Below are 25336 nucleotides of genomic sequence, written 5' to 3' on the forward strand. Positions count from 1 at the left end.
TATAAAACGGTCAGATATAAAGCGATCAGATGTAAAACGGTCAGATATAAAGCGGTCAGACATAAAGTGGTCAGATATAAAGCGGACAGTTAAAAAGAGGACCTAACACGTAACGATATAATGAATAACAATATGTTTGCTCATAAATTATTATATTATAATGTTCAGTATATTATTATCATACAAGTAACACAATATTGCAAGAAACCTCTATCAATTTGTTAAGCATATATAATATTTGTAACAATATTACGAAAGTTATCGAATAAAATCAGATCGACGATAAAAAAGGTTTTTCCATAAAATCTTTCCACAACAAACGTATGACGAGTAAGAGAGCGATATAGAGAGACAGCGCGCGTGTCTGGTCACTTCGCTCGTCAGGCGGCGCTCGTAATTGGCTCTAGTTGGCCAAATGAAATATTTAACGAATAAAATAAACGGAAAGCGGCGGTGACCTGCATGTTAAAGTAGCGGATTTATTTGCTTTACCGTTTATCTGACCAGCAAAGCCACCCTCTCTCCAGCATCCCCTCGGTCTCCCTCCCTCGTTCGCTTCTCGACGCGTGTGCACGTGGATCCCACCCCTAGATTTTCCAGGGGCGGCTACGTTCGGAATCCCTAGCACGAGGCTGACTGGCAGGGACTCGGTGGAGGGGGAAAGGGGTGGATCAGAGAGTCAGGGGCGCGGGACACCATGATGAACGTGATTGCCCTTTCCGGACGGCAAACACTGCTATTGGATTTTTATCAGCTGCCGCTGAACGAGAACGTCGTTCGAGAAATTTGAACGAGTTGAGCGTGTTTGAAGATTCTACTGATACTTTTTTGTCGCTTGTACTTCCGGGAGGTTTAACCCTCTGCCGCCGATGAACGGATACATGGAAATCAGCGGGACAACTTACATATTCATGGTATATCGTTAATGAATATTTTCTTATGGCTCTGAAATTTTCAGGGTGTGTATGATCAAGGGTAACAGGGCTAATGAAGGGTTGGAGAGATTGTCAATATTTGGGTTTGGGGAATTTTCGAGGGCTTCAGTGCAAATTACCAAATTTCTAAATTCTCAAGTCTCTAAATTTACAGATTTCTGAATTCCCTAGTTTCCATGTGCTTAAATTCCCAAACTCTCAAATTACCAGATTCTCAAATTCCCAAATTTCCAAAATTCCAAGTTTCCAAAATCCCAAATTTCTAAAATCCCAAATTCACAAAATCCCAAATTTCTAAAATCCCAAATTCCCAAAATCCCAAATTTCTAAAATCCCAAATTCTCTAAATCCCAAATTCTCAAATTCCCAAATTCTCAAATTCCCAAATTTCTAAAATTCCAAGTTTCCAAAATCCCAAATTTCCAAAATCCCAAATTCTCAAAATCCCACATTCTCAAAATCCCAAATCCCCAAAATCCCAAATTTCTAAAATTCCAAATTTCCAAAATTCCAAGTTTCCAAAATCCCAAATTCTCAAATTCCCAAATTTCCAAAATCCCAAATTTCTAAAATTCCAAGTTTCCAAAATCCCAAATTTCTAAAATCCCAAATTCCCAAAATCCCAAATTCTCTAAATCCCAAATTCTCAAAATCCCACATTCTCAAAATCCCAAATTCCCAAAATCCCAAATTTCTAAAATTCCAAATTTCCAAAATCCCAAATTTCTAAAATCCCAAATTTCCAAAATCCCAAATTTCCAAAATCCCAAATTTCCAAATTCCCAAATTTCCAAAATCCCAAATTCCCAAAATCCCAAATTTCTAAAATCCCAAATTCCCAAATTCCCAAATTTCCAAAATCCCAAATTCTCAAAATCCCAAAATTCCAAAATCCCAAAATCCCAAATTCTCATTAACCATCAATTACAACTGACTTAGTAACTCGCATCAACCTGATCAATACATTAAATAACCTAACCCAACCCTAATCCTAACCTCATACACCAATTTTCTATCACATCTCGCAAAAAATATAAAAGAACCTAAAAGTTTAGCGAAATGACGAGACTACGATGAAAAAAAAGTTGTGTAATACAGACAGAAGCTACGTGTACACGAGGAGAGCGGTAATAATTCGTATTTGGCCACGGACCAAACCCCGAAGAGACCGTAGCATGTGTGCCGTTGTTTGCAGAACGGACCACGACGACAACGGCGACGACGACGGCGTGAATTAGGGAGGCTACGCGCTGGCGTTAATGTTAAATAAATACGGTGCACCTAAATAAAATGCGACCAGCCACGACGACAGATGTCCGACTCGTTTTGGATAAATATTTAAGCACCGTTTCACGCGCTTCGTTGCCTCCGGCTCTTTTGCCAATCGGCTTCTGTGAATTTTCTTTTCGTTCATTATATTCGTTGGCTGTCAGTGAAACTTTAATAAAATTTTATTCAATTTGAAACGACGAAAGTTAATTTTCAACTATTTTCCTATTTAATTGAGTGCTGACTGTGGTTCGTGTTTGTGATGAAAAACCACCCCTTTTACAATTTCTTTGTGTAACCCTTTACGTGCTGATAACCCTGTTATCCCTAAATGAGAGATAAATGTTGTTTAGAATTAAACTGATCTTAAAATCAGTAACAAAGAGAATATAACAGAAAAGATTTTTTAAACAAAGGTGAAATGTTAGGGAATTAACAAAAGTTTAAGCCATCCGACGGACTGTGTTCCTCTTTATTATTCCCCTTGTTAATGAAGAGCAGGGAAAGTAGAACATTTGTTATGCCAGTACAAACATTTATAGCGAGCAAACCCTACAAGCTTATGGACGAATCATTAGGAATTCTATGAGTCTGCTGCGTATTTACTCGTTCGATTAACCCCACACGCTTTGGACCCGCTCTGATTTCCTCCTTCTGAACCAGTTAACCAAGGATTTCTTGAATTGTTCCACCCTTAGGCTACTGTGTGAATCTCGTATACTTCGGATTCACCTGCGTCTCGCTATTTTTGTGATAAGTTGGTGAGTTGGAGAAAATTCACCCTGGGTTATGGGGTAGGTTTAGAAAATTTATTTTTGCTGTATATTTGGAGATATTTAAGAATGTTGTTAATTTATATTTTTATGTTGTGGGAGTACTTTTATTCATACTACTGTATGTGTGCATACATATGTGTACTACTATGTGCACTTCTGTATGGACATATACATATGTGTGCTTCTATTCATACTACTGTATGTATGCATACATATGTGTACTACTATGTGTACTTCAATATGGACATATACATATGTGTGCTTCTATTCATACTACTGTATGTATGCATACATATGTGTACTTCTGTATGGACATATTCATATGTGTACTTTTATTCATACTACTGTATGTATGCATACATATGTGTACTACTATGTGTACTTCTGTATGGACATATTCATATGTGTGCTTCTATTCATACTACTGTATGTATGCATACATATGTGTATTACTATGTGCACTTCTGTATGGACATATTCATATGTGTGCTTCTATTCATACTACTGTATGTATGCATACATGTGTGTACTACTATGTGTACTTCTGTATGGACATATTCATATGTGTACTTCTATTCATACTACTGTATGTATGTGCACATATGTATACTACAATGCATACTACTGTATGTGTGTATACATATGAATACTATTATGTATACTACTGTATGGACATATACATATGTGTGCTTCTATTCATACTACTGTATGTATGTGCACATATGTATACTACAATGCATACTGCTGTATGTGTGTATACATATGAATACTATTATGTATACTACTGTATGGACATATACATATGTGTGCTTCTATTCATACTACTGTATGTATGTGCACATATGTATACTACAATGCATACTACTGTATGTGTGTATACATATGAATACTATTATGTATACTACTGTATGGACATATACATATGTGTGCTTCTATTCATACTACTGTATGTATGTGCATATATGTATACTACAATGCATACTACTGTATGTATGTGCATATATGTATACTACAATGCATACTACTGTATGTATATATACATATGTGTACTACCATGCATACTACTGTATATAAGTATTCATATGTACACTACTATGTATGCTACACATATGTATATGAATTTATACGTTCATTTATTAGAAATACACACCTATTGCATTAAAAATATGTGCACCATTTATTTATGATTTACTAACAATCATATGAGAAATATACGTAACTTATGTTGATAGTTATATGTGTGATACATGCATGTCTCTTATATTCACAAATATATCTTTTTGAGAATAGATGCAGTTAGGTGTTCACAAATGTTTTAAAGAAGTAGAATTATTTAGAGTGGTCAGTGAATTGGACTCGGAAGTGACAGTGAATCGTCAGAGTAGTGGTCAGATACGAAAATGGATGCAGGGTTAATGAGATCTGTCCAGACGATTTATTCATCAGTCGAATGGTATTGGCCCATCCAATCGATGCATCTCTTAATCAAGATTCCGACTGCAGACCGGTGGCTATGATGGCCTCAACTTATTTGGCTAATTGAAGAAAGACCATGTGCGAATGAATCACACTCACTATTATTAAACTGTCAAGTATGTAATAATTAATACTTAATATATTTGAATCATTAGGTTAAATTTTTGTCAAAATATTTTGGATGTTCCAATTCAAGTTAGATATAAAGTTTTATATTTTGAATAATATCAATGTTAATAATATAATTCTTCAAGGTTTTTAAAGTCTTCAATGTTTAGCTTATGTCTCTCTCGTGACAAATATGGCAAACCTTTGCACAAAGAATTTTTAAATCGACGCTAACTACAAACTGTACAAGCAAACATTGCTAAATGTAAAATACTTAATATTTCAACTTCCCATTTATCTTAACATTGAAATAATAATTAACTATAACCGATACAAATGTCGAGAAAATCATAGGTGAACAGTACGAGGTCCAAACTGATATGCCACAAGTGCCACATAGAACAATCGTATCAAACTATTTCAGAATATTCTAAATGTTAAAATCTTACATTTCACCTCGAATAACGTTAATTAGAAGTGCAAGACATTTCAAAATTAGCTACAACACAATTACCCTACATAACCATCAAAAACCGTGTTGAACACAAAACAAATTCAGAGATCGTATCTTAACGATCCCCTGTTAATCGCAACACTTGGACCAAAGCCGAAGAAGTTCCAGCGTTAACGCGAACCGTGTCCCCGGTGGCTGTGTTTGTAGCTCCCGTCGTTCTACGTGGATGATACCCAGCAGGACAGTTTTTAATCACCGTAAGTGGATCTACATAGAGCTCGCAATTACCAGGGCACACTCCGGGCATGGGCCCCTTGTGTATCAGCCACCCTCGGACCAGCAGTGCCGTGCCAGCTCGAGTGTTTTCCCCATTTCGCATCCCTCTTGTGCCACCACCCTGCCTCGTCCCGAGGATCCTTCGTCAGGAAGTGTTATTGCCCATTCGTTGCTTTTTGATCTTTTCTAAGTCTTCCTGTTCGCGCACCATTTTGTCTTATTCAGTCGGGAACATTTTTCTGATTATTCTTCTCTGACATTTTCTACTGTTCTATGTATAGTGAATTACTTTGCGAAGGTAAGCATTTCTTTATGTTCTTAGCATTTTCTGGGGAATTTCTGGGTTTTTGGGTATTTGGGCTTTTTGGTTTATAGGTACTATAGGCTCTCTAGGGCTTTAGGCTTCATAGATTTCTAGGTACTCTAGGATCTTAGGCTTTCTGGGTTTTTCGAGTCTCTAGATTTCTGGGTTCGCTAGATTTCTAGGTTTATAGGATCTCTAGATTTCTAAGATCTTTAGATTCCTAGGATCACTAGGTTTCAGGAAGTTTTGGGTTTCCAGGGTCTCTAGGTTTCAGGGGTCTCTGGGTTTCTAGGATTTCTAGGTTTCTAGGATCTCTAGGATCTCTAGAATCTCTAGGATCTCTAGCATCTCTAGGATCTCTTGAATCACTTGGATCTCTAGGTTTCTAGGATCTCTAGAATCTCTAGGATCTCTAGGATCTCTAGAATCTCTAGGATCTCTTGGATCGTTTGGATCTCTAGGATTTCTAGGATCTCCAGGTTTCTAGGATCTCTAGGATCTTTAGGTTTTTAGGATATCTAGGACCTCTAGGTTTCTAGGATCTCTAAGAGCTTTAGCTTCTCAAGGGTTTCTAGGATCTCTAAGAGCTTTAGCTTCTCAAGGGTTTCTAGGATCTCTAAGAGCTTTAGCTTCTCAAGGATTTCTAGGATCTCTAGGATCTTTAGGTTTTTAGGATCTCTAGGACCTTTAGGTTTCTAGGATCTCTAAGAGCTTTAGCATCTCAAGGATTTCTAGGATTTCTAGGACCTTTAGGTTTCTAGGATCTCTAAGAGCTTTAGCATCTCAAGAATTTCTAGGATCTCTAGGATCTCTAGGATCTCTAGGATCTCTAGGATCTCTAGGATCTCTTGGATCGCTTGGATCTCTAGGATTTATAGGACCTCTAGGTTTCTAGGATCTCTAGGATCTTTAGGTTTTTAGGATATCTAGGACCTCTAGATTTCTAGGATTTCTAAGAGCTTTAGCATCTCAAGGATTTCTAGGATCTCTAGGATCTTTAGTTTTCTAGGATTTCTAAAAGTTTTAACATCTCTAGGATCTCTAGGATCTCTAGATTTGAGCAGTCCCTAGATTTATGAGCTTTCTAGGTTTCTAGTCTCTCAAGGTTTCTAGGATCTCTAGGTTTCTAGGATCTTTAGGTTTGAACCCCATATGGGTTTCTAAATCCTCCAGATTCTTAAACTTTCTAGGTTTCTAGGTGTCATAGGTATCTGCACCTTCTAGACTCTTAATCTGTCTAAACTCCCAGGCTTTATATAGGTATCTAGACTTTATAGCTACCTAGACCTTCTAGTTCTTTTATCTATCTAAATTGCTAGACTCTATACGTGTCCCAGTCTATTGGGTACATCAACTTTCCAGATTTTTAATCTGTCTAAACTTCTAGGTTCTGTAGGTATCTAGATTGAATAGGTACCTAGGCCTTCTACATTTTTAGTCTGTCTAAGCTCCTAGACTCTATAGGTGTATAGGTATTTTGTGTACATAAACTTCCTAGATTTTTAGTCTGTCTAAATTTCTAAACTCTATAGGTATCTATTTTTAAAGGTTCCTAGTCATTCTTTGTTCCTGAGCCACTTCAGGTTCCTAGGCCTTTTAAATTGCTAGGTTTCTAAACAATCTGTACCTTGAAGGCTTTCTAGGTTTCCTAAATTCTTCCTAAACACTCCAAGAAAATAAGCAGTTCAAAACAAACACCTTAAAAAAACAGCAAAAGTCAAATTTATCACCGGCCTTGACAATGCACCAACGCCTCATTTCTTCAGCGATTTCTCATCGATCCCCATAAATCACCCACTTGCCCGAGGAGCTGATGCTCAACTCATGAACATTATGTATGCTCGCAGGTTGCCCAGAACGTTAATGGAGTTGTAATTCATACGGAATGACATGTGACTCAGAAACAGCGGAACGTGTCGCCACGCGACACACTGCACCCCTCACTGGGTGTCATCAATGGATGCAGCATCGGAACAGAAGAGGGTGAACAAGCCTGGTGGACCAACAATCAAGGGACGCTCGTTGCTCTTACGCGGTCGTAAGGGACTGAATTCAATTGAAAGAAGTGGAACACGATCTGGATACGAGATTAATTCAATAGCGGGGTCATCAAGGCCTGGCCGTCTGGTGGAATGCAGCTTTACGAGGGATCTGGTTAGCCTCAGTCTACGGGTAATTTGGTGCATTTCTGTTTGTTGCTGGTTTCACTTGGTAATTGCTAGTTTTAGTTGGTAGTTTTAGTTGCCAGTTGCTAATTTTAGTTGGCCGATGCTAGTTTCAGTTGGTAGTTTCAACTGCTACTTGCTAGTTTTCACGCATATTTGCAAATTTGAGTGTACGGACCGCTCATGTTGGGACAACTGGAACGTTAGCCCCAGGCTACTGATAATTTGGTGCATTTCTGTTTGTTGCTAGTTTTAGTTGCCAGTTGCTAGTTGTAGTTGCTAGTTGCTAGTTTCAGTTGCTAGTTGTTAGTTTCAGTTGGTAGTTTCAGCTGCTACTTGCTAGTTTTCACGCATATTTGTAAATTTGAGTGCACGGACAGCTCATGTTGGGACAACTGGAACGTTAGCCTCAGTCTACTGGTAATTTGGTGCATTTCCGTTTGTTGCTAGTTTTAGTTGCCAGTTACTAGTTTTAGTCGCTAGATGCTAATTTTAGTTGCTAGTTGCTAGTTTCACTTGGTAGTTTCAGCTGCTACTTGCTAGTTTTCACGCATGTTTGTAAATTTGAGTGTACGGACCGCTCATGTTGGGACAACTGGAACGTTAGCCTCAGTCTACTGGTAATTTGGTGCATTTCTGTTTGTTGCTAGTTTTAGTTGCTATTTGCTAATTTTAGTTGCTAGATGCTAATTTTAGTTGGTCGTTGCTTGCTTCAGTTGGTGGTTTCAACTGCTACTTGCTAGTTTTCACGCATGTTTGTAAATTTGAGTGTACGGACAGCTCATGTTGGGACAAATGGAACGTCAGCCTCAGTCTACTGGTAATTTGGTGCATTTCTGTTTGTTGCTAGTTTTAGTTGCCAGTTGCTAGTTTTAGTCGCTAGATGCTAATTTTAGTCGGTCGTTGCTAGTTCCAGTTGGTAGTTTCAGCTGCTACTTGCTAGTTTTCACGCATGTTTGTAAATTTGAGTATACGGACCGCTCATGTTGGGACAAATGGAACGTCAGCCTCAGTCTACTGATAATTTGGTGCATTTCTGTTTGTTGCTAGTTTTAGTTGCCAGTTGCTAGTTTTAGTTGCTAGATGCTAATTTTAGATGGTCGTTGCTAGCTTCAGTTAGTAGTTTTAGCTGCCAGTTTCTAGTTTTCACGCATATTTGTAAATTTCAATGTACGGACCGCTCATGTTGGGACAAGTGGAACGTTATCGATCAGTTTTGCGTCTGACGCTTTGGACATCTGTGACAATGTTAAAATGTCACCTATGACATCAACTGATGGTTCAAGTCCATTTGAATGGCATATCAAGAAACTTAGTATAGAACAAATGTTATGAGAGTAACTTGCGAAGTATGACTAGTTTCTTCCTTAATTTGAGCTTGACATAAGATGCGAATGACAGTGTTGATAAATCGAGAAAATCTTCAACATCTGCTGATGTCTATAAGCAGCTAATTCTCATGTACTCTATAAAAGGATCATTTCAACTGAAATTTAAATTGAGTCACGACGAAACGAGAGAGTCGAAAGCACTTTGAAGGTCTCGAAGAGATTGTAGAAACAATATGAATTTCTTTTTCCCAGGAGACAGTGTAGCATAGGAGGGTGAAAAGAAACATGTCTGACAAGAGGTTACGCAGCATAGAATAAGATGAAGATTGAAACTTTCTATAAAGATAAAATTTAAGAAGATTGAAAGTTAAGTAATTTAGTGTAAATATATGAGATGACACCTGGATAGCCACGAATTAGGGAAGATTCGAACCGACTGAGGGCTGCCCTTCGTCATGGCAAACCTCCTTGGAAATGGCGGTCGGCCCGTGGCGCCGCAAACTACTAGAAAATTGATAGTAACTTCGTGCTGAATTACCATATACCTCGCATAATATCTACCCCTATGATGTATCCTTCAACAAATATTCATTGACCTTCTTACAATAATAAATTACAACTTAAACGTTCTTTAACGCTTTAAAACGTTGTATCACGTTCATAAATTATACCAAGAACAATACCTGATAGAATGAAATATTACCAAAACACGAAATAAATAAAATTAACGTTCGAGCTGTTATGGTGATGTAATATTCAACGATTAGTGCATATATTTAGAGGAGTTTCGTTCATACGGATAGTAGATTATGGTCGAAGCGTGTGTCGTTCGAAGTCGTAATAAATTTAATCTTAGCAGAGATGTTCCAAGTACAATGTGGCACCGGCATCGTTTCACGGGGCATTAACCTCTGTCTCTGATTGGCGATCATGATTATTATTACAGAAGATCAGGATCAGGAAGGTACGTCCTGATAGTGTGTCCCGTTTGTCGACGCCAGTGTCACGTTTGAGATGAACATAACCTTGCTTCTGATCTTTATAGACGTTTACGACAACAATCTTTATCTTTGTAATGAAACTTTTTTATTTTGATTTGATGGTTGTGAAATTTGAAATTTGGGGAGTTGGAAATTTGGATTTTGGGGATTTGGGGATTTGGGGACTTGGTGATTTGGGGATTTGGGGATTGGGAGAATTTGGAAATTTCAGAATTTAAGAATTTGAGGATTTGGAGATTTAAGGATTTGGGGATTTGGGGATTTGGGAATTTAGGGACTTACAAATTTAAGGATATGGGAATTTAGGAATTTGGGAATAGAGGGATTTGGTAATATAGGGATTTGGTAATTTAGGAGTTTGGAAATTTGGAAATTTAGAAATTTGGGAAATTTGGAATTTGGGGAATTTGGAATTTGGGGGATTTGGAATTTGGGAAATTTGGAATTTGGGGAGTTTGGAATTTGGGGAGTTTGGAATTTGGGGAATTTGGAATTTGGGGAATTTGGAATTTGAGAAATTTGGAATTTGGGAAATTTGGAATTTGGGGGAGTTTGGAATTTGAGAAATATGGAATTTGAGAAATTTGGAATTTAGGAAATTTGGAATTTGAGAGAAATGTGGAATTTGAGAAATTTGGAATTTGGGGAATTTGGAATTTGGGGAATTTGGAATTTGGGGAATTTGGAATTTGGGGAATTTGGAATTTGGGGAATTTGGAATTTGGGGAATTTGGAATTTGGGGAATTTGGAATTTGGGGAGTTTGGAATTTGGGGAATTTGGAATTTAGGAAATTTGGAATTTGAGAAATATGGAATTTGAGAAATTTGGAACTTAGGGAATTTGGAATTTGGGAAATTTGGAATTTGAGAAATTTGGAATTTGAGAGAAATGTGAAATTTGAGAAATTTGGAACTTAGGGAATTTGGAATTTGGGAAATTTGGAATTTGAGAAATTTGAAATTTGGGGAATTTGGAATTTGGGGAATTTGGAATTTGGGGAATTTGGAATTTGAGAAATTTGGAATTTGGGAAATTTGGAATTTGGGGAATTTGGAATTTGAGAAATATGGAATTTGAGACATTTGGAATTTGGGGAATTTGGAATTTGGGGAATTTGGAATTTGGGGAATTTGGAATTTGGGAAATTTGGAATTTGAGAAATTTGGAATTTGGGGAATTTGGAATTTAGGAAATTTGGAATTTGAGAAATATGGAATTTGAGAAATTTGGAATTTGAGAGAAATGTGGAATTTGAGAAATTTGGAACTTAGGGAATTTGGAATTTGGGAAATTTGGAATTTGAGAAATTTGGAATTTGGGGAATTTGGAATTTGAGAAATTTGGAATTTGGGAAATTTGGAATTTGGGGAGTTTGGAATTTGGGGAATTTGGAATTTGAGAAATATGGAATTTGAGAAATTTGGAATTTGAGAAATTTGGAATTTGAGAAAAATGTGGAATTTGAGAAATTTTGAATTTGAGAAAAATGTGGAATTTGAGAAATTTGGAATTTGGGAAATTGGTAATCTAAGTATTTAATATTATAGAAATATTAGCAATCAGTCTTCAAAAAATTTATCAACCTAAAAATTCAAAAATTCACTAAGAATTTGCCTTTGCTATTCATCCAACCGGCAATATAAAGAGCGGTAATATAACAAAAATCCACTGCAACTCACTTGAGATCGCAATACAACCCTCAAAACTCAGAGAAATATTCAAAGTGAACATTCAAAAGACAGTTTACTTTCACAAAATAAACAAGATTGTTTATGATAGATGGAAAGGATAATAAATTTCATCGATTCGATTTAGCTAGAGGATTTCCAAGAAGTTCAAGTTAATCCGTCAGATACATTAGACGGTATAATCCATCAAGCAGCGACTCGCAGGTAACCGTGAAAACGAAAATGGGGCTTGTAATGCAATTACACGAACCGTGTTCCGCCATCACCCTTGTCCCTTCGTTTTATCCCTCCATTTTGTGTGACACAGTGGATGGGAGGATGCTGGAGTAAATGCGGACCAAAGAAAACCTTCTTGATTTTATTCTCCCTCACTTTTCCAATACATTCTTTTAGTTTATTATATAAAATCTGTTTAATCATTTATATATCATGTCATTTACTTTCTATATTTAATTTGTGAATTAAATTTTAATTTTAATTCAAAATTAAATTTTCAGAATTAAATTTTTTGTGAATTAAATTTTAATTTTAATTCAAAAATTATAAAGATAGGGAAACTTGTGCAAATAATTCAGTGTGTGTCATTACTCGCCATATTTATATTTTAACCTATCCTCTTAAAGCTCCTTAATAAATAATTAAGCTTTTGAAAGACTTTCAGTATGTAAATATTTGAAAAGCATATGTGCTCTAACTTCTGTTACAATTATCTCAAATTCTACCAATCGCAATTAATCATTTTTTCTACCAGTTGAACTTCGTCTTACCATAAATGAAAAAGACCAACATTTCATTATTATAAAAATAAACTGCAGTCGTAGTTAAATAAACAGAAGTTTAATAAAAGGAACTTCTTCGAATTTTTCATTTCTATCAAGTTTTTATTTGCGAGGATTAGGTTTATGTCTGAAATCCGACTTACTTGGACTCTAGCCTCCGTCAAGTCGATCTTCATGGCGATTTCTTCTCTGGTGTAGATATCCGGATAATGTGTCTCCTGGAAGGCACGCTCTAGTTCTTTAAGTTGAGCAGAGGTGAAGGTTGTTCGTATCCGGCGTTGTTTTCTCTTCTCCGCGAGGCCATCGTGACCAGAGTACGCCTTATAACCTAGCCCACCTATAAATCCAATAGAAACAAAGGCTTTATTCCAGTTAATACATTCGTTCGTTGACATTTTCATTCACAAGGATTATCTCCATTCTCGTCAATAATAGAAGACTTCACCAGCGTTAACGTCGTTAATTTTATATGGATTTACTATAAATTGCGGTCCGATTATACTTAAAATCTCTGGGTAGAGCCTTAAATAGATCCTGGCTATCATTAATATGGTAGAACCGGTTGAAATAATTTTACTGAACCCTTCTCTTAAAATCCTTAATCATCAACACCCCTTAGCGATAAACGAAGAAAATCTGTGCGGTCGTGCTCTGTTCAGGTCGCAAAATTCTCCAGAATGCTTATAGATTATAGAATATAGGTGAGGATGGCTGGGATACCGAGGAACGTAACCATAGCAATGAGTGACTGAGGAGGTAGAGGGAGAGACAGAACCCAGGGAGGATGAGACAAAGAGGAAGGGCAACAGAAGGGTGAGAGGAACGAGTAAACGAGGGAGAGCAGTCGAAGAAAGAGAGGCAAGAATACGAAAGAGAGGGGCCGGGAGAGGACGAGACACATCCATTGATTTTCAGTGCCATCTTGTCGTCGTTTCCAGAGGAAATAGCGTGGTAGGTTCGAGCATGGAGACGACTTTCCCCTGAGAGAAGAACCACCCTTCTTTTTTTCATGGAAACACGATCTTCGCCCCGCCCGGCCCCTCTGCCTTCGGAAACTTCCTTTTCAATTGATTGTTCCTTCATAAATTCTACCGTTTTAACGCCGGACGATGTTTGATTTGCTCGCTGCTGGAATTTCGTTGAATTAACGAGCGCATTCTAATTCGATTCTCCGTCGTTCCGTGCGTTTTTCTTTTTCGGACTGACGCCGGAGGATTCACGCATTTCTGTTATTTCAATTTGTTCTCGCATAATAAAAATTGATCAATTTCAGTTACATGGGTTATGGAACCATTAGTTCAACCATTTTATTCAATTTTTATTACCCAGCCAATTTTTAAATCAACGTACCAATCAGTTAGATAAACCAACATACGTATTTAAACGTGTCTCTTTTATTTATAGTTGCACGAGTCTAGTTATGTACACAAAAGTGGCAGCCTCAAAATTAATAATGAATACATGCTACAAAATTAATCAGAAATAAACTAGAAAGGTCTGAGAAATATCACTTCTAAAATATACATTCTTTAAAATTAATGTATTGTTGCAAATTTGTATAAACATAACTTGGATCAGAAGATACTACATACAAGGTACAAAATGACAAAGAAAGCGAAACTGAAAACAGAAGTGCAAGTTATAAATTTCCAAACACATAGAGGCAACAAGTTTATTCTTGATATGTGGTGATTTATATCGATCACATGAGCTTATACTGGTCCCTCAAACAATGTACCATCCATGCTAACGTTTTTACAAATCTGATAATCTCTCTGTTTCGTCATTTCGAAACTACACGCCTCAATAGATGTCGGTCATGTCCAAAAAACAGCAGGAATTAAAAACAAAGTCCATCAAACATTTCTGTGAAATCCATCATTCAAAAAGAATATTCTTACGAAAAAAGAACATTCTTATGAAACTTGATAACTGAAGCAACAAGCATGCACTAAAAAAGAAGACCTATTATAAATGTTCAAAGAATCGAAAGAAGTGGATTTATGTGAAATAACAATATAACTCACTCTGCAGATTGATAGCCGACGGGAAGATGGAGGCAGCGTGTCGGTGTACGTCTTGCGACCTAGCGGCCATAACGGAGCAGGGTGTTGCATGGGCCCCATGGTGCGCGTGGGCATGGGAGTGAGTGGTGTGATGGGCCCCTAATGGCGTGGTGGTGCCAGTGCTGGTGGTCCCTGCGTTTCCAGGATAGCCTGCTGCCCTCGCCGCGGTGTAACGATAAGCTGCTTGGCTCATTTGCGAGCAAGAACTGAGGTCCCCGTATCCACATTGCATTTCACTGGCAGCCAGCGCGCAGCTAGAGGCTTCGAAGCCCGCTGCCGCGGCTGCAGCCGCTTGATTCAAGTACGAGTAGTCCATGATTCACTGAACGCACCGGTTCGTAGGTGAGTCCCTTAACGAGGGAGGTCGGAGACGAGTAATCGGGGACACTAGAGCACCTGGACAGCTCATCGATATCGCTTAATTCTTCTCCATGACGGTTCCTTGTTGAACGGAGAATTCTTCCATTCACTGGGACATGATCCGTCGGATAGCGTCGCAGATTCGATTAGAAGAGAGAAGCCGAGGGTGTGGAGCGCGCGGGCGCGCGCTCCTCCGGGCCCTGACCGGCACGTTCCTCTGGGCCCAACTGTTTTGGGTCGCCTGTTCCGTCGGAATGTCGGTTAATCGAGGTCGGTGTACAGGCCACGTCGGCAGCGTCACGTAATTCTCGTGGTCGCGAGAGCTAAGGGACGCGGGCGGCAACCGCTTCCTCGATAGCGGCTTATGACGCGTAATCGGATCAGCGATATCAAATTATTGCGATTATAGCCGCGGATAGAAAGAAGTTTTTCGGCCCGCTTAAGAGAGCCCGAGACGACCGACTGGTGGGTCTCCTCAAAATCAAATGATAAGCTTAATTCAATAACCGACGGAGAGGGTGCACGCCGGGAGGTGTGGCCGGATGCCCGTTACCGAGAGACGGGTTTGGTCACCGGCTGCGTTTTCCTCCGCGCTGATTCGTCGATCCCCGGAGCCACCCTTGGACCATACCAGAGAACGGTTACCGCCCTCTCGCTCTCTGTGTTCATCCCCGTACGTGTGCCACCTCCGGTTCGTCGGCTGCGACCTCTCCCCAACAGCCATCAGCCCGAATGAACGCTATCATTCGATGATGCCATCCCTCTCTCCAGGGTCTCGATTTTACGATCGATTCCGAGGCAGGCCGTTTCCGCTGGACAACCGGAGACACGCTTCCGTTCCTGTTTACGCCTGGCTCCTCTGCGGTTGTCTTGGTGTCGATCACCGAGCCTGCTTGAGTTTTTAACCTAACTAATCAACGGCTATGGACAACAGGCGAGATTCGAAGCCTCGGATGTTAGAGCTCTTGACGCTCCTGTTTACCGAACAGTCCATTAGGTGTAATTGCTCTCAGAAATTGCAAAAAGTAGGATTACAAATTTCTCCGGGTGTACTTTGTCTTTGTTGTCCTCGATTCGCGAGCGTAAGAATAATGTTCCTCCGGAATTAAAAAGTGTCCCCGAAGCGCTCGCACAGGGTGGAGATCAGGGGATTAGAGAGCGTGGAATATGATTTATCTTCAGATAGAGAAATTACATGAGCAAACACGACAACGTTAGGACGCATGCTACGAACCTGTGCGACACTTGTTTCGCACTTGTTCTCACGAAAGGGCCACGATGAGAAGTGGTCCTGGTGTTCGACCCTGTTCCCTGTGTCTCGTCCCAGGAGAATTCTCTTCCAGGGTAAGCGGAACGTCGTATACCGCGCAACACCACCTATGTGTGTATTGAGAATACAGTGGAGTAGGCTCCCTCCATTGGCGTAGCCATAATTTCTCTTCGTCAAACCACCCTCTACTTCACTGATATCGCTATATAACTATTAAACAAATTGCAAAAATATGCATATATCGAATCAATATGCACAGCAATATTACACATCATGTTGAGGTTTTTGCACAGGTCCAACATTCTAGTTGTGTAACATACGTACACCGTATGTAAACACGCTTGTTTACACAGCATAAACAGACATACATGGTGTACAACAGAGTGCAGTCTCTTGAAGAAGTAAAAGTTTCCGCTTACGCCAATGATATAAAACGCGCGTGCGAGCACACAAGACTGTGTATGTTCGTCTTTTATATCAACACAGAAAACGTCAACCCCCCTTAGCGGTCTGATACATATGTCCTTGATTTGTCCGGAGAATAATATTCTCCTGGAAGGTTGATTAAATATTGGTTAGTGATCTCGGATGCCCTTCACCCCTGTTGCGATTCCACCCCATCGACTCGAAGACCCACAGGAATACAATTTAATATTTCCACGTCCGGGTAACGGTCGACTATTTTTCTTCCGATTCACACGTGCATGCCACTATTAAGCTGCTTCCACGCTGTATTACATGGCAGATTATACAGTTACATGTGCAAGTTAACGATTTAAGTTACTGTGACATTTTTGGTGATGTGGTATTTGGTTATGTAATGGTGGCAATATAATGAGAGGTAAATTGGTTCGGCTCAATTTCTGTTCTTCTTAAATTTCAAAATTTTTCACTTTGAACATGTCCCAACTTCTAAATTTTCAAATTTATACATTTTTAAATGAAGTCCCATATTCACAAATTCCTAAATCTATAAGTCCAATATTTCTATTTCTCAAATTCTCAAATCCCCAAATTGCTGAAATTCCATATCCTCAAGTCCTAAAGTCTATAACTGACATAATTCAATTTCCCAAATTCTCAAATCCCCAAATTGCTAAAATTCCATATCCTCAAATCCCTAAATCTGTATCTCCCATAATTCTATTTCCCAAATTCTCAAATCCCCAAATTGCTAAAATTCCATATCCTCAAGTCCTAAAGTCTATTACTGACATAATTCTATTTCCCAAATTCTCAAATCCCCAAATTGCTAAAATTCCATATCCTCAAGTCCTAAAGTCTATTACTGACATAATTCTATTTCCCAAATTCTCAAATCCCCAAATTACTAAAATTCCATACCCTCAAATCCCAAAATCTATAACTCCCATAATTCTATTTCCCAAATTCTCAAATCCCCAAATTGCTAAAATTCCATATCCTCAAGTCCTAAAATCTATAACTGACATAATTCTATTTCCCAAATTCTCAAATCCCCAAATTACTAAAATTCCATATCCTCAAATTCCTAAATCTGTATCTCCCATAATTCTACTTCCCAAATTCTCAAATCCCCAAATTGCTAAAATCCCATATCCTCAAATCCTAAAGTCTATAACTCCCATAATTCAACTTCCCAAATTCTCAAATCCCCAAATTACTAAAATTCCATACCCTCAAATCCCTAAATCTGTATCTCTCATAATTCTATTTCCCAAATTCTCAAATCCCCAAATTATTAAAATTCCACACCCTCAAGTCCCTAAATCTGTATCTCCCATAATTCTATTTCCCAAATTCTCAAATTCCCAAATTGCTAAAATCCCATATCCTCAAGTCCTAAAGTCTATAACTGACATAATTCAATTTCCCAAACTCTCAAATCCCCAAATTGCTAAAATTCCATATCCTCAAATCCCTAAATCTATAACTCCCATAATTCTATTTCCCAAATTCTCAAATCCCCAAATTATTAAAATTCCACACCCTCAAGTCCCAAACTCTATAACTCCCATAATTCTACTTCCCAAATTCTCAAATTCCCAATTTCAATCACATGGAGTCCTCTTGATATATCACCAATTGCACTCATAACTTCATGCACATCTATTTTAACTTACAATTAACTCTCTCTCATAATTGTCCTCCCAACAAACACTGATATCACCAGACCTCGTAACAAGTTGCCCGAACGTTCCATAAAACAAGATCCCAAAGTGATTTATCTCGTTACAGAGTTACACTGTGTCTCGTTTAAATCCTAGATAGATCACCGAACCTGTTCATTTCGAAAAACATTATAACGCTCCGGTTCATAAACACAACATGGCCGCAGCATGTTGTCGCGAACCGGTGTAATGAGACGTAAAATAGATTAACGTAGTAATTCACGTTAGCTCGCTGTAAAATGTTACTGGGCGCTGATTAAAATGGCTTACGATTATTCGTTTGCCGATCTGCTTTTGTACGACGTTATTACGGGCTAATCCTGTTTGTCGCGCATTTATGTGCACGGTTATTTTCTCTTCGTTAATTTTGGAAATTATAACTGAACGCTGGTCATAATGTGTCATCGCACTCGTGTTGAAAGTTTTAAGTAGACGGACCAATATTGTTCCTTGCAATTGCTCTCTTAGGTTTTTCGGATTGATGATGTACACGGAACTGGAAGTGTTTACTGTTTACCACTTTTTTAGCGAGCCAACAGGTGGCATTTGATGATGGCATCTATGAAAATGTTTCATTAAAAATTTTTCTATTATGTCAATTTTAGTATACGATTTTTTAATTCACCGATGTACGTCTAGATTTTAAGTAAAATCATTATTGGATTGATAATAAAGTACCTGTACGATATTTTGGGATTTTTGGTTTAAAGATGGCGCCACTTTTCCAAATTGGCGGGAAAAAGTGTGGAGGAAGGTTAACCTGGAAAAGAATGTGAAAACGATTGGATGTTGTATAAAACAGTTTTATTGTACGATTAAAATTGGTGCAAATATTTCCAGAAACAAATACATACATCTCAGTTGCTGAGGTAAGATAATTTCTGTTTCGGAAATTGAAACGTTAAAAGTATAGTTCATATTCAAATGACAAAATAGAAAGAAAAATACATGGATGCGACCAGAAATCCAATTTTAATACTGGAAATTGTACAAAGGAAACAATGGTATCAAATATTCGAGTAATTTATAAATGCAACGAAAAATGATACTTTAATTCGATTTATATTTAACGTATAAAGATTAAATCATTACTTTCACCCATACTTTGCAACAAACATATCAAAACAAAATCTGATAAATAAACCTCCAAAGACGATTCGTGTGCTGCTTAAATCTTGCATTTTTATAAATATACAAACCTGAAAAAAACAGGGAATGTATCAATTAGATACAGTTTTTATTAGAGTTACAATATGATAAATAATTTTACCTACCTCACTGAAATACAATAGAAAAAATATATTATACATTTCAACAGATTCAACAAATTCATTTCTGGTAGAAGACTGCGTGGTTTCTCACGCAGGCATCATTCACGTGCTGATACTCTGAAACAGGAAATATAATCAAAACAGAGTTTAATCATGGTGGATGACCTGCCACTGGGTTTTGGAATTTTTGAGACTGTAGTACTTTAGAGCTGAAGGATTTTAAGTTGCGACTTCAGGATTCAAGAACTTTACGACTTTGGAACATTAAAACTTTAAAAATTCCCAGTAACCCAGTATCACTCATCCAATATTCAAATGAAAAAAAGTCGCTACCGTGATTCGACCGGTAATGCAGGTCGTCCCAATTGACTGTACCGCGTCTGGTCAGTTTCACCTTATCCCCTTGCAAGCTCCTCACGATTTCCTCGCACTCAGCGTTCCTGATTTCCGCCATCTTCTGTTTCGGAACGTGAAGCTTGCACACGTTCGGATCTTTGACACACCACACATTCGACTGAAATTCCGGTCGGTACAAGATCACTTTTCTCGCGCGAGGTTCCTCGAAGGAAGAAGCCAATTTTTCCTGTTCAAATACCTTATTCTGTTCATACGCGGGTACAAATATGACATTCTGTGGTGCTTCCTGGGGACACGAGACAACACGGTAATTGACACCCGGATTGATTACCTCTACATTATCGACGGAGGTAACTCGTTGATTGCTTTGCATATATATAGGTATTTTCTGCGTCCTATTGTTGTTCTCAACAGCCAGGTACTTCACTGGCTGCTCTTCAAGGACCACCGCCTTTCTTGTACACTGATTGTTGGTAAAATTCGTTTGCACATCCTGCTCCTCCAGGGGCAGTATCTGCAAGTTCTGCACGCCTTTGAGTATACCAACGTCTGGTACATCTTCCTGGCAGAAATTCCTGCCATGTACGGTTCTCAGTTTCTCTTTGCGACAGGATACATCGCTAGAGCATTCTTGATTGTTCGAATCAACCACCACGTAACAAACGTGCTCGTCGTTGAGGCACTTCTGACCGGGATGAGGAACTCTCCTCAACAACAGCTTCTCGCAGACAACGGGCTTCTGATGCACCTCTGCATTCTGCATCTGTGAGGTATTCGACTCTTGGCTGCAGTAATACGAACCATCGGAACCCTCGGAGCAGCGATGATAGTTCACCGACGGTCGCTGACAATTTTTGTGCGCGGAGCAAATGTTCATGGACTTCTCGTGACCTACGGAGACGCTTCTCTTCATCACGCAGACGTTAGGATTATCGGTTGTAATTAAACTATTTAGATGCAAGCAATCGCTTATGTTCCGCGAATCCTTCTTCGTGAACATTATAGTCTTTTGTATTGGAGCATTCGTGTTCTTCTTGCTCAAGAACTCGTTCAAAATCTGAGGCTTGAAACGCATCTCGTCCTTACGCAGACTCGGTGACGCCATCACACAGGTCTGTACGTCTGCAGGGTCAAATATTGCACTCGTTTCCAGCTTCTTGTTTGTTAACTCCGTCTGAAAGGACTGCGAACCGAAGAGAACGTTTGAGGCGTCTTGAGGCTTTCTATTAATCTGTATTGACTCGTCGAATAAGTTCACCTCATTGCTGTTTGTGGCGGGATTACATCGCCGCAGTATGGCGGGAACGTGTTTCAAATTCTTTAGCTTAGTCTGATGAGGTGCCTTCAAGTTTCCTTTTCCCGCGTGTTTCATCGTGGCAAACTTCGCCTGACGCATCGCTTGCATCCGTTGATTCTTGTGCTTTAGTTTCTTGGTAACTAAATTGTTCGGAAGCTGTGCTTCCATTGGTATGAAAAGAGGAGATTCATTTTTCTCCACTTTGTTCGCATGCGACGAAGCGGCAGCCTCAAAGTACGTGCTGCCACTGTCCTCGCATCGAGGGTTGTCAAAGTGATTTATTCGCAGGAAAGTAGGACTATGCGAAGTTGCATCTGGAGCTCTGGATAACTCTGGCACATTTTCTACTTCTGAGTTTGATGCATTGAATAAGGATAGGTCAAATAACAGGTGCGACGTTGGAATTTCGCTCTTCCTATCGTCTAAATCAAATTTCTCTGGAAGTATAAATATATTTTGATTCTCTGGTAAGCTATCCTTCTTGTCTTTTCTGTGATGTAGTTGACATTCAGACTTTTCTGATGCAAGGTTCAAATGTTGCGCATAACTCGAAGAACAGAATTCTTCTTGTTCAAGAACGCTTTTAGTGGAACAGGTTGCTGTTTCGTTTAAAACTGTTCCACGTTTTATCATATCGCGCAGACATTGGCTACGGAACGATTCTGCGAACATGCTTCTCAATTTTTTCTTTGTCGCTGTTAGGGGATCTAAAAAAGATGCAGTAGCAATATGAAACTTGGGACTCCTTTGATCTTCTTAACATATTTTATTTGTGACAAATTTATTTATTGAAAATATTTAGGGAAAGTACCCATTGAGTAAAATACTAATTATAAAATACTATTATTTTTTTATTTATGTATGTTTAAATGTATTACCTGTTCCGGTGTCGGGAAAATTTCGTCCCTCGAAGTTCTCAGCAGAAATAATATTACACAGCTCCTCATACTTCTTCATTGCAAAATCGTCTGACTTTTCATTATTCGAATTCTTCTTTTCCAAGTGCTGTTGAAGGAAATCGAAAACTGTTGAAGGATTCGGGTCTTCCGTGGGTTCCTTTCTTGAACATCGTTTTTTCCTACGAGTATACCTTTTTTATTGTATGTTAATACTTCATTAGTTTGTAGTTCATCATTCATCTGTGTCTTGCTTGAAAAGATTCAATGAAAATTACCTGAGACTTACCCATCCACTTTACCCAAAACAGGACTTAAGTATTCATCTCCGAGAGGGGTTGGTTGTAAAATATTTTTAATATTAGAATCCAACAAAGGATCTTTTAAAATTTGTTTGGTATCATTTTCAATTATAATAGGCCTGCGAAATAACATACGTGACATATAGTTTCTAATGAAGCTTCAAAATAAAAATAATTGTTTCAGATAGTTTTCTTACTCTGATTCTGAATCACAGCCATTTAAAAGTTTATATACATCCCCTTGTAGGCGCGCATTATTTATATCGTTTAAAGATTCCTTTAGTTCAGCTGTAAAAAATTATTTTATATTATATTATATTGTACAGAAAATTTTAAATAATACAATCATATATTATTGGCAGATTAAAATTTGTTTAACAGAATTAAATAATTTTGCAAAAGAAATTTTTTTTATAATTTAACAATTGTAAATAATACGTACATCTCCGAATTGTTTTTCCCGCCGCGCCATTTCTGTATATGCCTACTAACTGAAACAAGAAACAACTTTATTATACGAAAATAATATAAGAAATTATTAACAGGTATTCAAATTTTGCATGCTTCAAAAATAGTTTATTGTACTTACGCGTCTCGGTAGAATTCTATTTGCTACCTTTTTTGAATTCCGCGCCTTTCCTGATTTGCCGTCGATCTTGGTTTCCTTGCTCTGCAAAATTTCGTTTGCAAATGATAATCACGAAAGGGATTAAAAATTTAAGTTAAGATCTGATTAATATATACATATTCCTCTCGTATGTCTGCGAAACGTTGTAAAAGCTTTACGAAATTATTCTGCCGAAATTTGCGCGTCACCTGACGACTCTGCTGAAAAATCACATTTAGAACGTCACGCTTTAACAAACATTTATTTACTGAGATATTGCGACTTACTAATAGAAATCTAATATGTAGAAAGCAAAATTTAATATGTGATAAGAAACCACACTATTTCGTACATTTATTTATCGTTCGATTTATCGATATATGTGTTATATACATTGTATAGTTCAGCAGACGTACACCTAGCCTCAATTTCACTTTCGCTACGTTTTTGCGTGCTTATTTTATCGAATATATTAGAGAGTGTCTAATAAACAATTTTCTACTAATATTTATGCAAAACACGACACTTGTCACGAAACATAATGACTTTAATCATGCTTGTCAACTTGTTGAACATAACCAAAAGCACTGTAACATTTCGAAGTATTACACTCTTGAACACAATGCTACACATTCTTGTATCACGATTATATCTTTAAATAAAAGAATCTAGAGTTTGTCGAGGAGAAAAATAATCAAAGATTCACAAAATGCGAGACGTGTAATATATACCCTTTTGGACTTTAACAGCTTTCGTTGAAGTTCTCCAAGGTCTCTTTTACATTTCTTCTTCTTCGTTCGACCTTTTTCTTCTTTACGAACAGTTTTTCTTCTTTCTTCTTCCGAACTGTCACTGGCTGTTGTGGCACGTACAACCTTCCCCATTTTCAATGACACAATTAGTCAATTCGAGAGCATCAGATCGACGAGCGTCCTCAATGTTTGTTTACATTCCCATACCTTGCTTCTTATGGTGGCACAAGTAAATATATATCATGGACTGTAACAGTATATCGACACACACTTTGTCTCGTTCTAAGGACACTAAATCTGTTCTCACAATTGACCAATTAATGTTGTTGGTGAAACGCCATTTTCTATCACGTACAGTCCATTAACATATTGGTAACTGAGACCACTACAAGTAGTAAACATCGATTTCCTGTTAATTGTATCGAGACAATTTAGTTAGAAATTCGTACTTCTTCTGAGGTTACGTTTAGGAGACATTTTGGAGTTTCCTTCTTTGTTAAGTGTTTTTCTAGTATTATAAATATACTAATTTATTATCGATTATATAAATCATTTAATTATTAATTTACTAATCCAGAAATTTGGGGATTTGCAAATTTCCGAGTGACGAAATATTTAACGTTGCACTTGACCGCGTAACGTCACTAGTCAAATGTACTTTGACATTAAATTTAAAATGCAACTACAAGTTAAAAGTAATACTTAAAGAAATGAAACGAGCTTTAATTTATTGATACAAAGGAAAACTTTAACTACTTTTAGTAACGAGTTTAGAAACAAATTAATTACTTGTTTGTACAGACACTTAATTGATCATTTGTATCGACGCCATATTGGTTTCAGCGCGGCGGGAAATATTATTTGAATAGTAAATTCTTACAGTTTAATAAAAGTAAAGTTGTAATAAGGTAAATATCGAAGTATTTAATGTTAGCGATTGTAATAATTGGTTTTCATGATTTTATTAAGTAAATTATAAGCTAAAATATGTAGTATATCACTTTGTTTAAGAGGTATGCTTTCACAGATGTTTCCGTAGTGTAGTGGTTATCACGTGTGCTTCACACGCACAAGGTCCCCGGTTCGATCCCGGGCGGAAACAATTTTTTTTATTCTCCCTGAATTTCTCTTTTTTACTATACGTACAATTTTTAAACAATCGATGCAATACATAATTACGACAACTACATCTATAATTGAGCGAGCGAGCCAAAGGCGAGCGAAGCTCTTATACTTGACTTTGCAACTTCTTTGTCCGCATTTTTCTTTTGCACCACTCAACCAATTCTCATCAAATTTTGCATCCACATGCGCATGCACATCCAGATGGACATAGAAAAAAAAAATTTTAATCGGACTTGCCACAAACAAATAATCACCGAAAATACTGATCCTAAAAAGCGAGGGTCCAAACACGCATATAAGGAAAATAAAAAAATGAATA

General features: G+C 37.9%; 2 protein-coding genes, 1 long non-coding RNA gene and 1 other non-coding gene across 8 annotated transcripts in view; 2 read left to right on the plus strand and 2 right to left on the minus strand.

Annotated features, from left to right (window-relative positions):
- The window catches only part of LOC100883470 (uncharacterized), a 22320-nt gene extending 3287 nt beyond the window's left edge, over positions 1 to 19033 (minus strand). Inside the window, exons 1-3 of one of the 2 annotated variants that reach the window (XM_012283934.2) lie at positions 18363 to 19033; positions 14592 to 16470; positions 12708 to 12901 (exon numbers count right to left, since the gene is read on the minus strand). In XM_012283934.2, coding sequence (XP_012139324.2) covers positions 12708 to 12901; positions 14592 to 14946 — 549 coding nt within the window. In that variant the 5' untranslated portion in view covers positions 14947 to 16470; positions 18363 to 19033. Of the gene's footprint in view, positions 1 to 12707; positions 12902 to 14591; positions 16990 to 18362 lie in introns of both variants that reach the window. The other variant, XM_076541617.1, reaches the window with a different exon arrangement.
- On the plus strand, positions 4630 to 10212 carry LOC105662349 (uncharacterized). The gene is made up of 3 exons (XR_001095831.2): positions 4630 to 5275; positions 7446 to 7770; positions 9347 to 10212. It is a non-coding gene; the product is annotated as an uncharacterized LOC105662349 (long non-coding RNA).
- Positions 19034 to 19363: 330 nt separating the features above from the next.
- On the minus strand, positions 19364 to 24526 carry LOC100883584 (uncharacterized). 4 transcript variants are annotated; one of them, XM_076541611.1, is made up of 11 exons: positions 23872 to 24526; positions 23278 to 23361; positions 23123 to 23203; positions 22976 to 23024; positions 22731 to 22821; positions 22521 to 22652; positions 22214 to 22413; positions 20277 to 22042; positions 20015 to 20195; positions 19685 to 19798; positions 19364 to 19609 (listed from the first exon to the last, which is right to left on the minus strand). In XM_076541611.1, the coding sequence occupies exons 1-10, from the start codon at positions 24022 to 24024 to the stop codon at positions 19740 to 19742; spliced, it is 2796 nt and encodes a 931-aa protein (XP_076397726.1). In that variant the 5' UTR covers positions 24025 to 24526; the 3' UTR covers positions 19364 to 19609; positions 19685 to 19739. The 4 variants fall into 4 exon arrangements, with proteins under 4 accessions (XP_076397726.1, XP_076397725.1, XP_076397723.1 ...); XM_076541610.1 differs by having other exon boundaries at positions 19454 to 19609; positions 20015 to 22042; positions 23278 to 23358; positions 23872 to 24525; XM_076541608.1 differs by having other exon boundaries at positions 19454 to 19609; positions 20015 to 22042; positions 23872 to 24525.
- Positions 24527 to 24921: 395 nt separating this feature from the next.
- Positions 24922 to 24994, plus strand: TRNAV-CAC (transfer RNA valine (anticodon CAC)). The gene has a single exon. It is a non-coding gene; the product is annotated as a tRNA-Val (tRNA).
- Positions 24995 to 25336: the final 342 nt, after the last annotated feature.

Source organism: Megachile rotundata, chromosome 16 (assembly GCF_050947335.1).
Source record: "Megachile rotundata isolate GNS110a chromosome 16, iyMegRotu1, whole genome shotgun sequence".
NCBI lineage: Eukaryota > Metazoa > Arthropoda > Insecta > Hymenoptera > Megachilidae > Megachile > Megachile rotundata.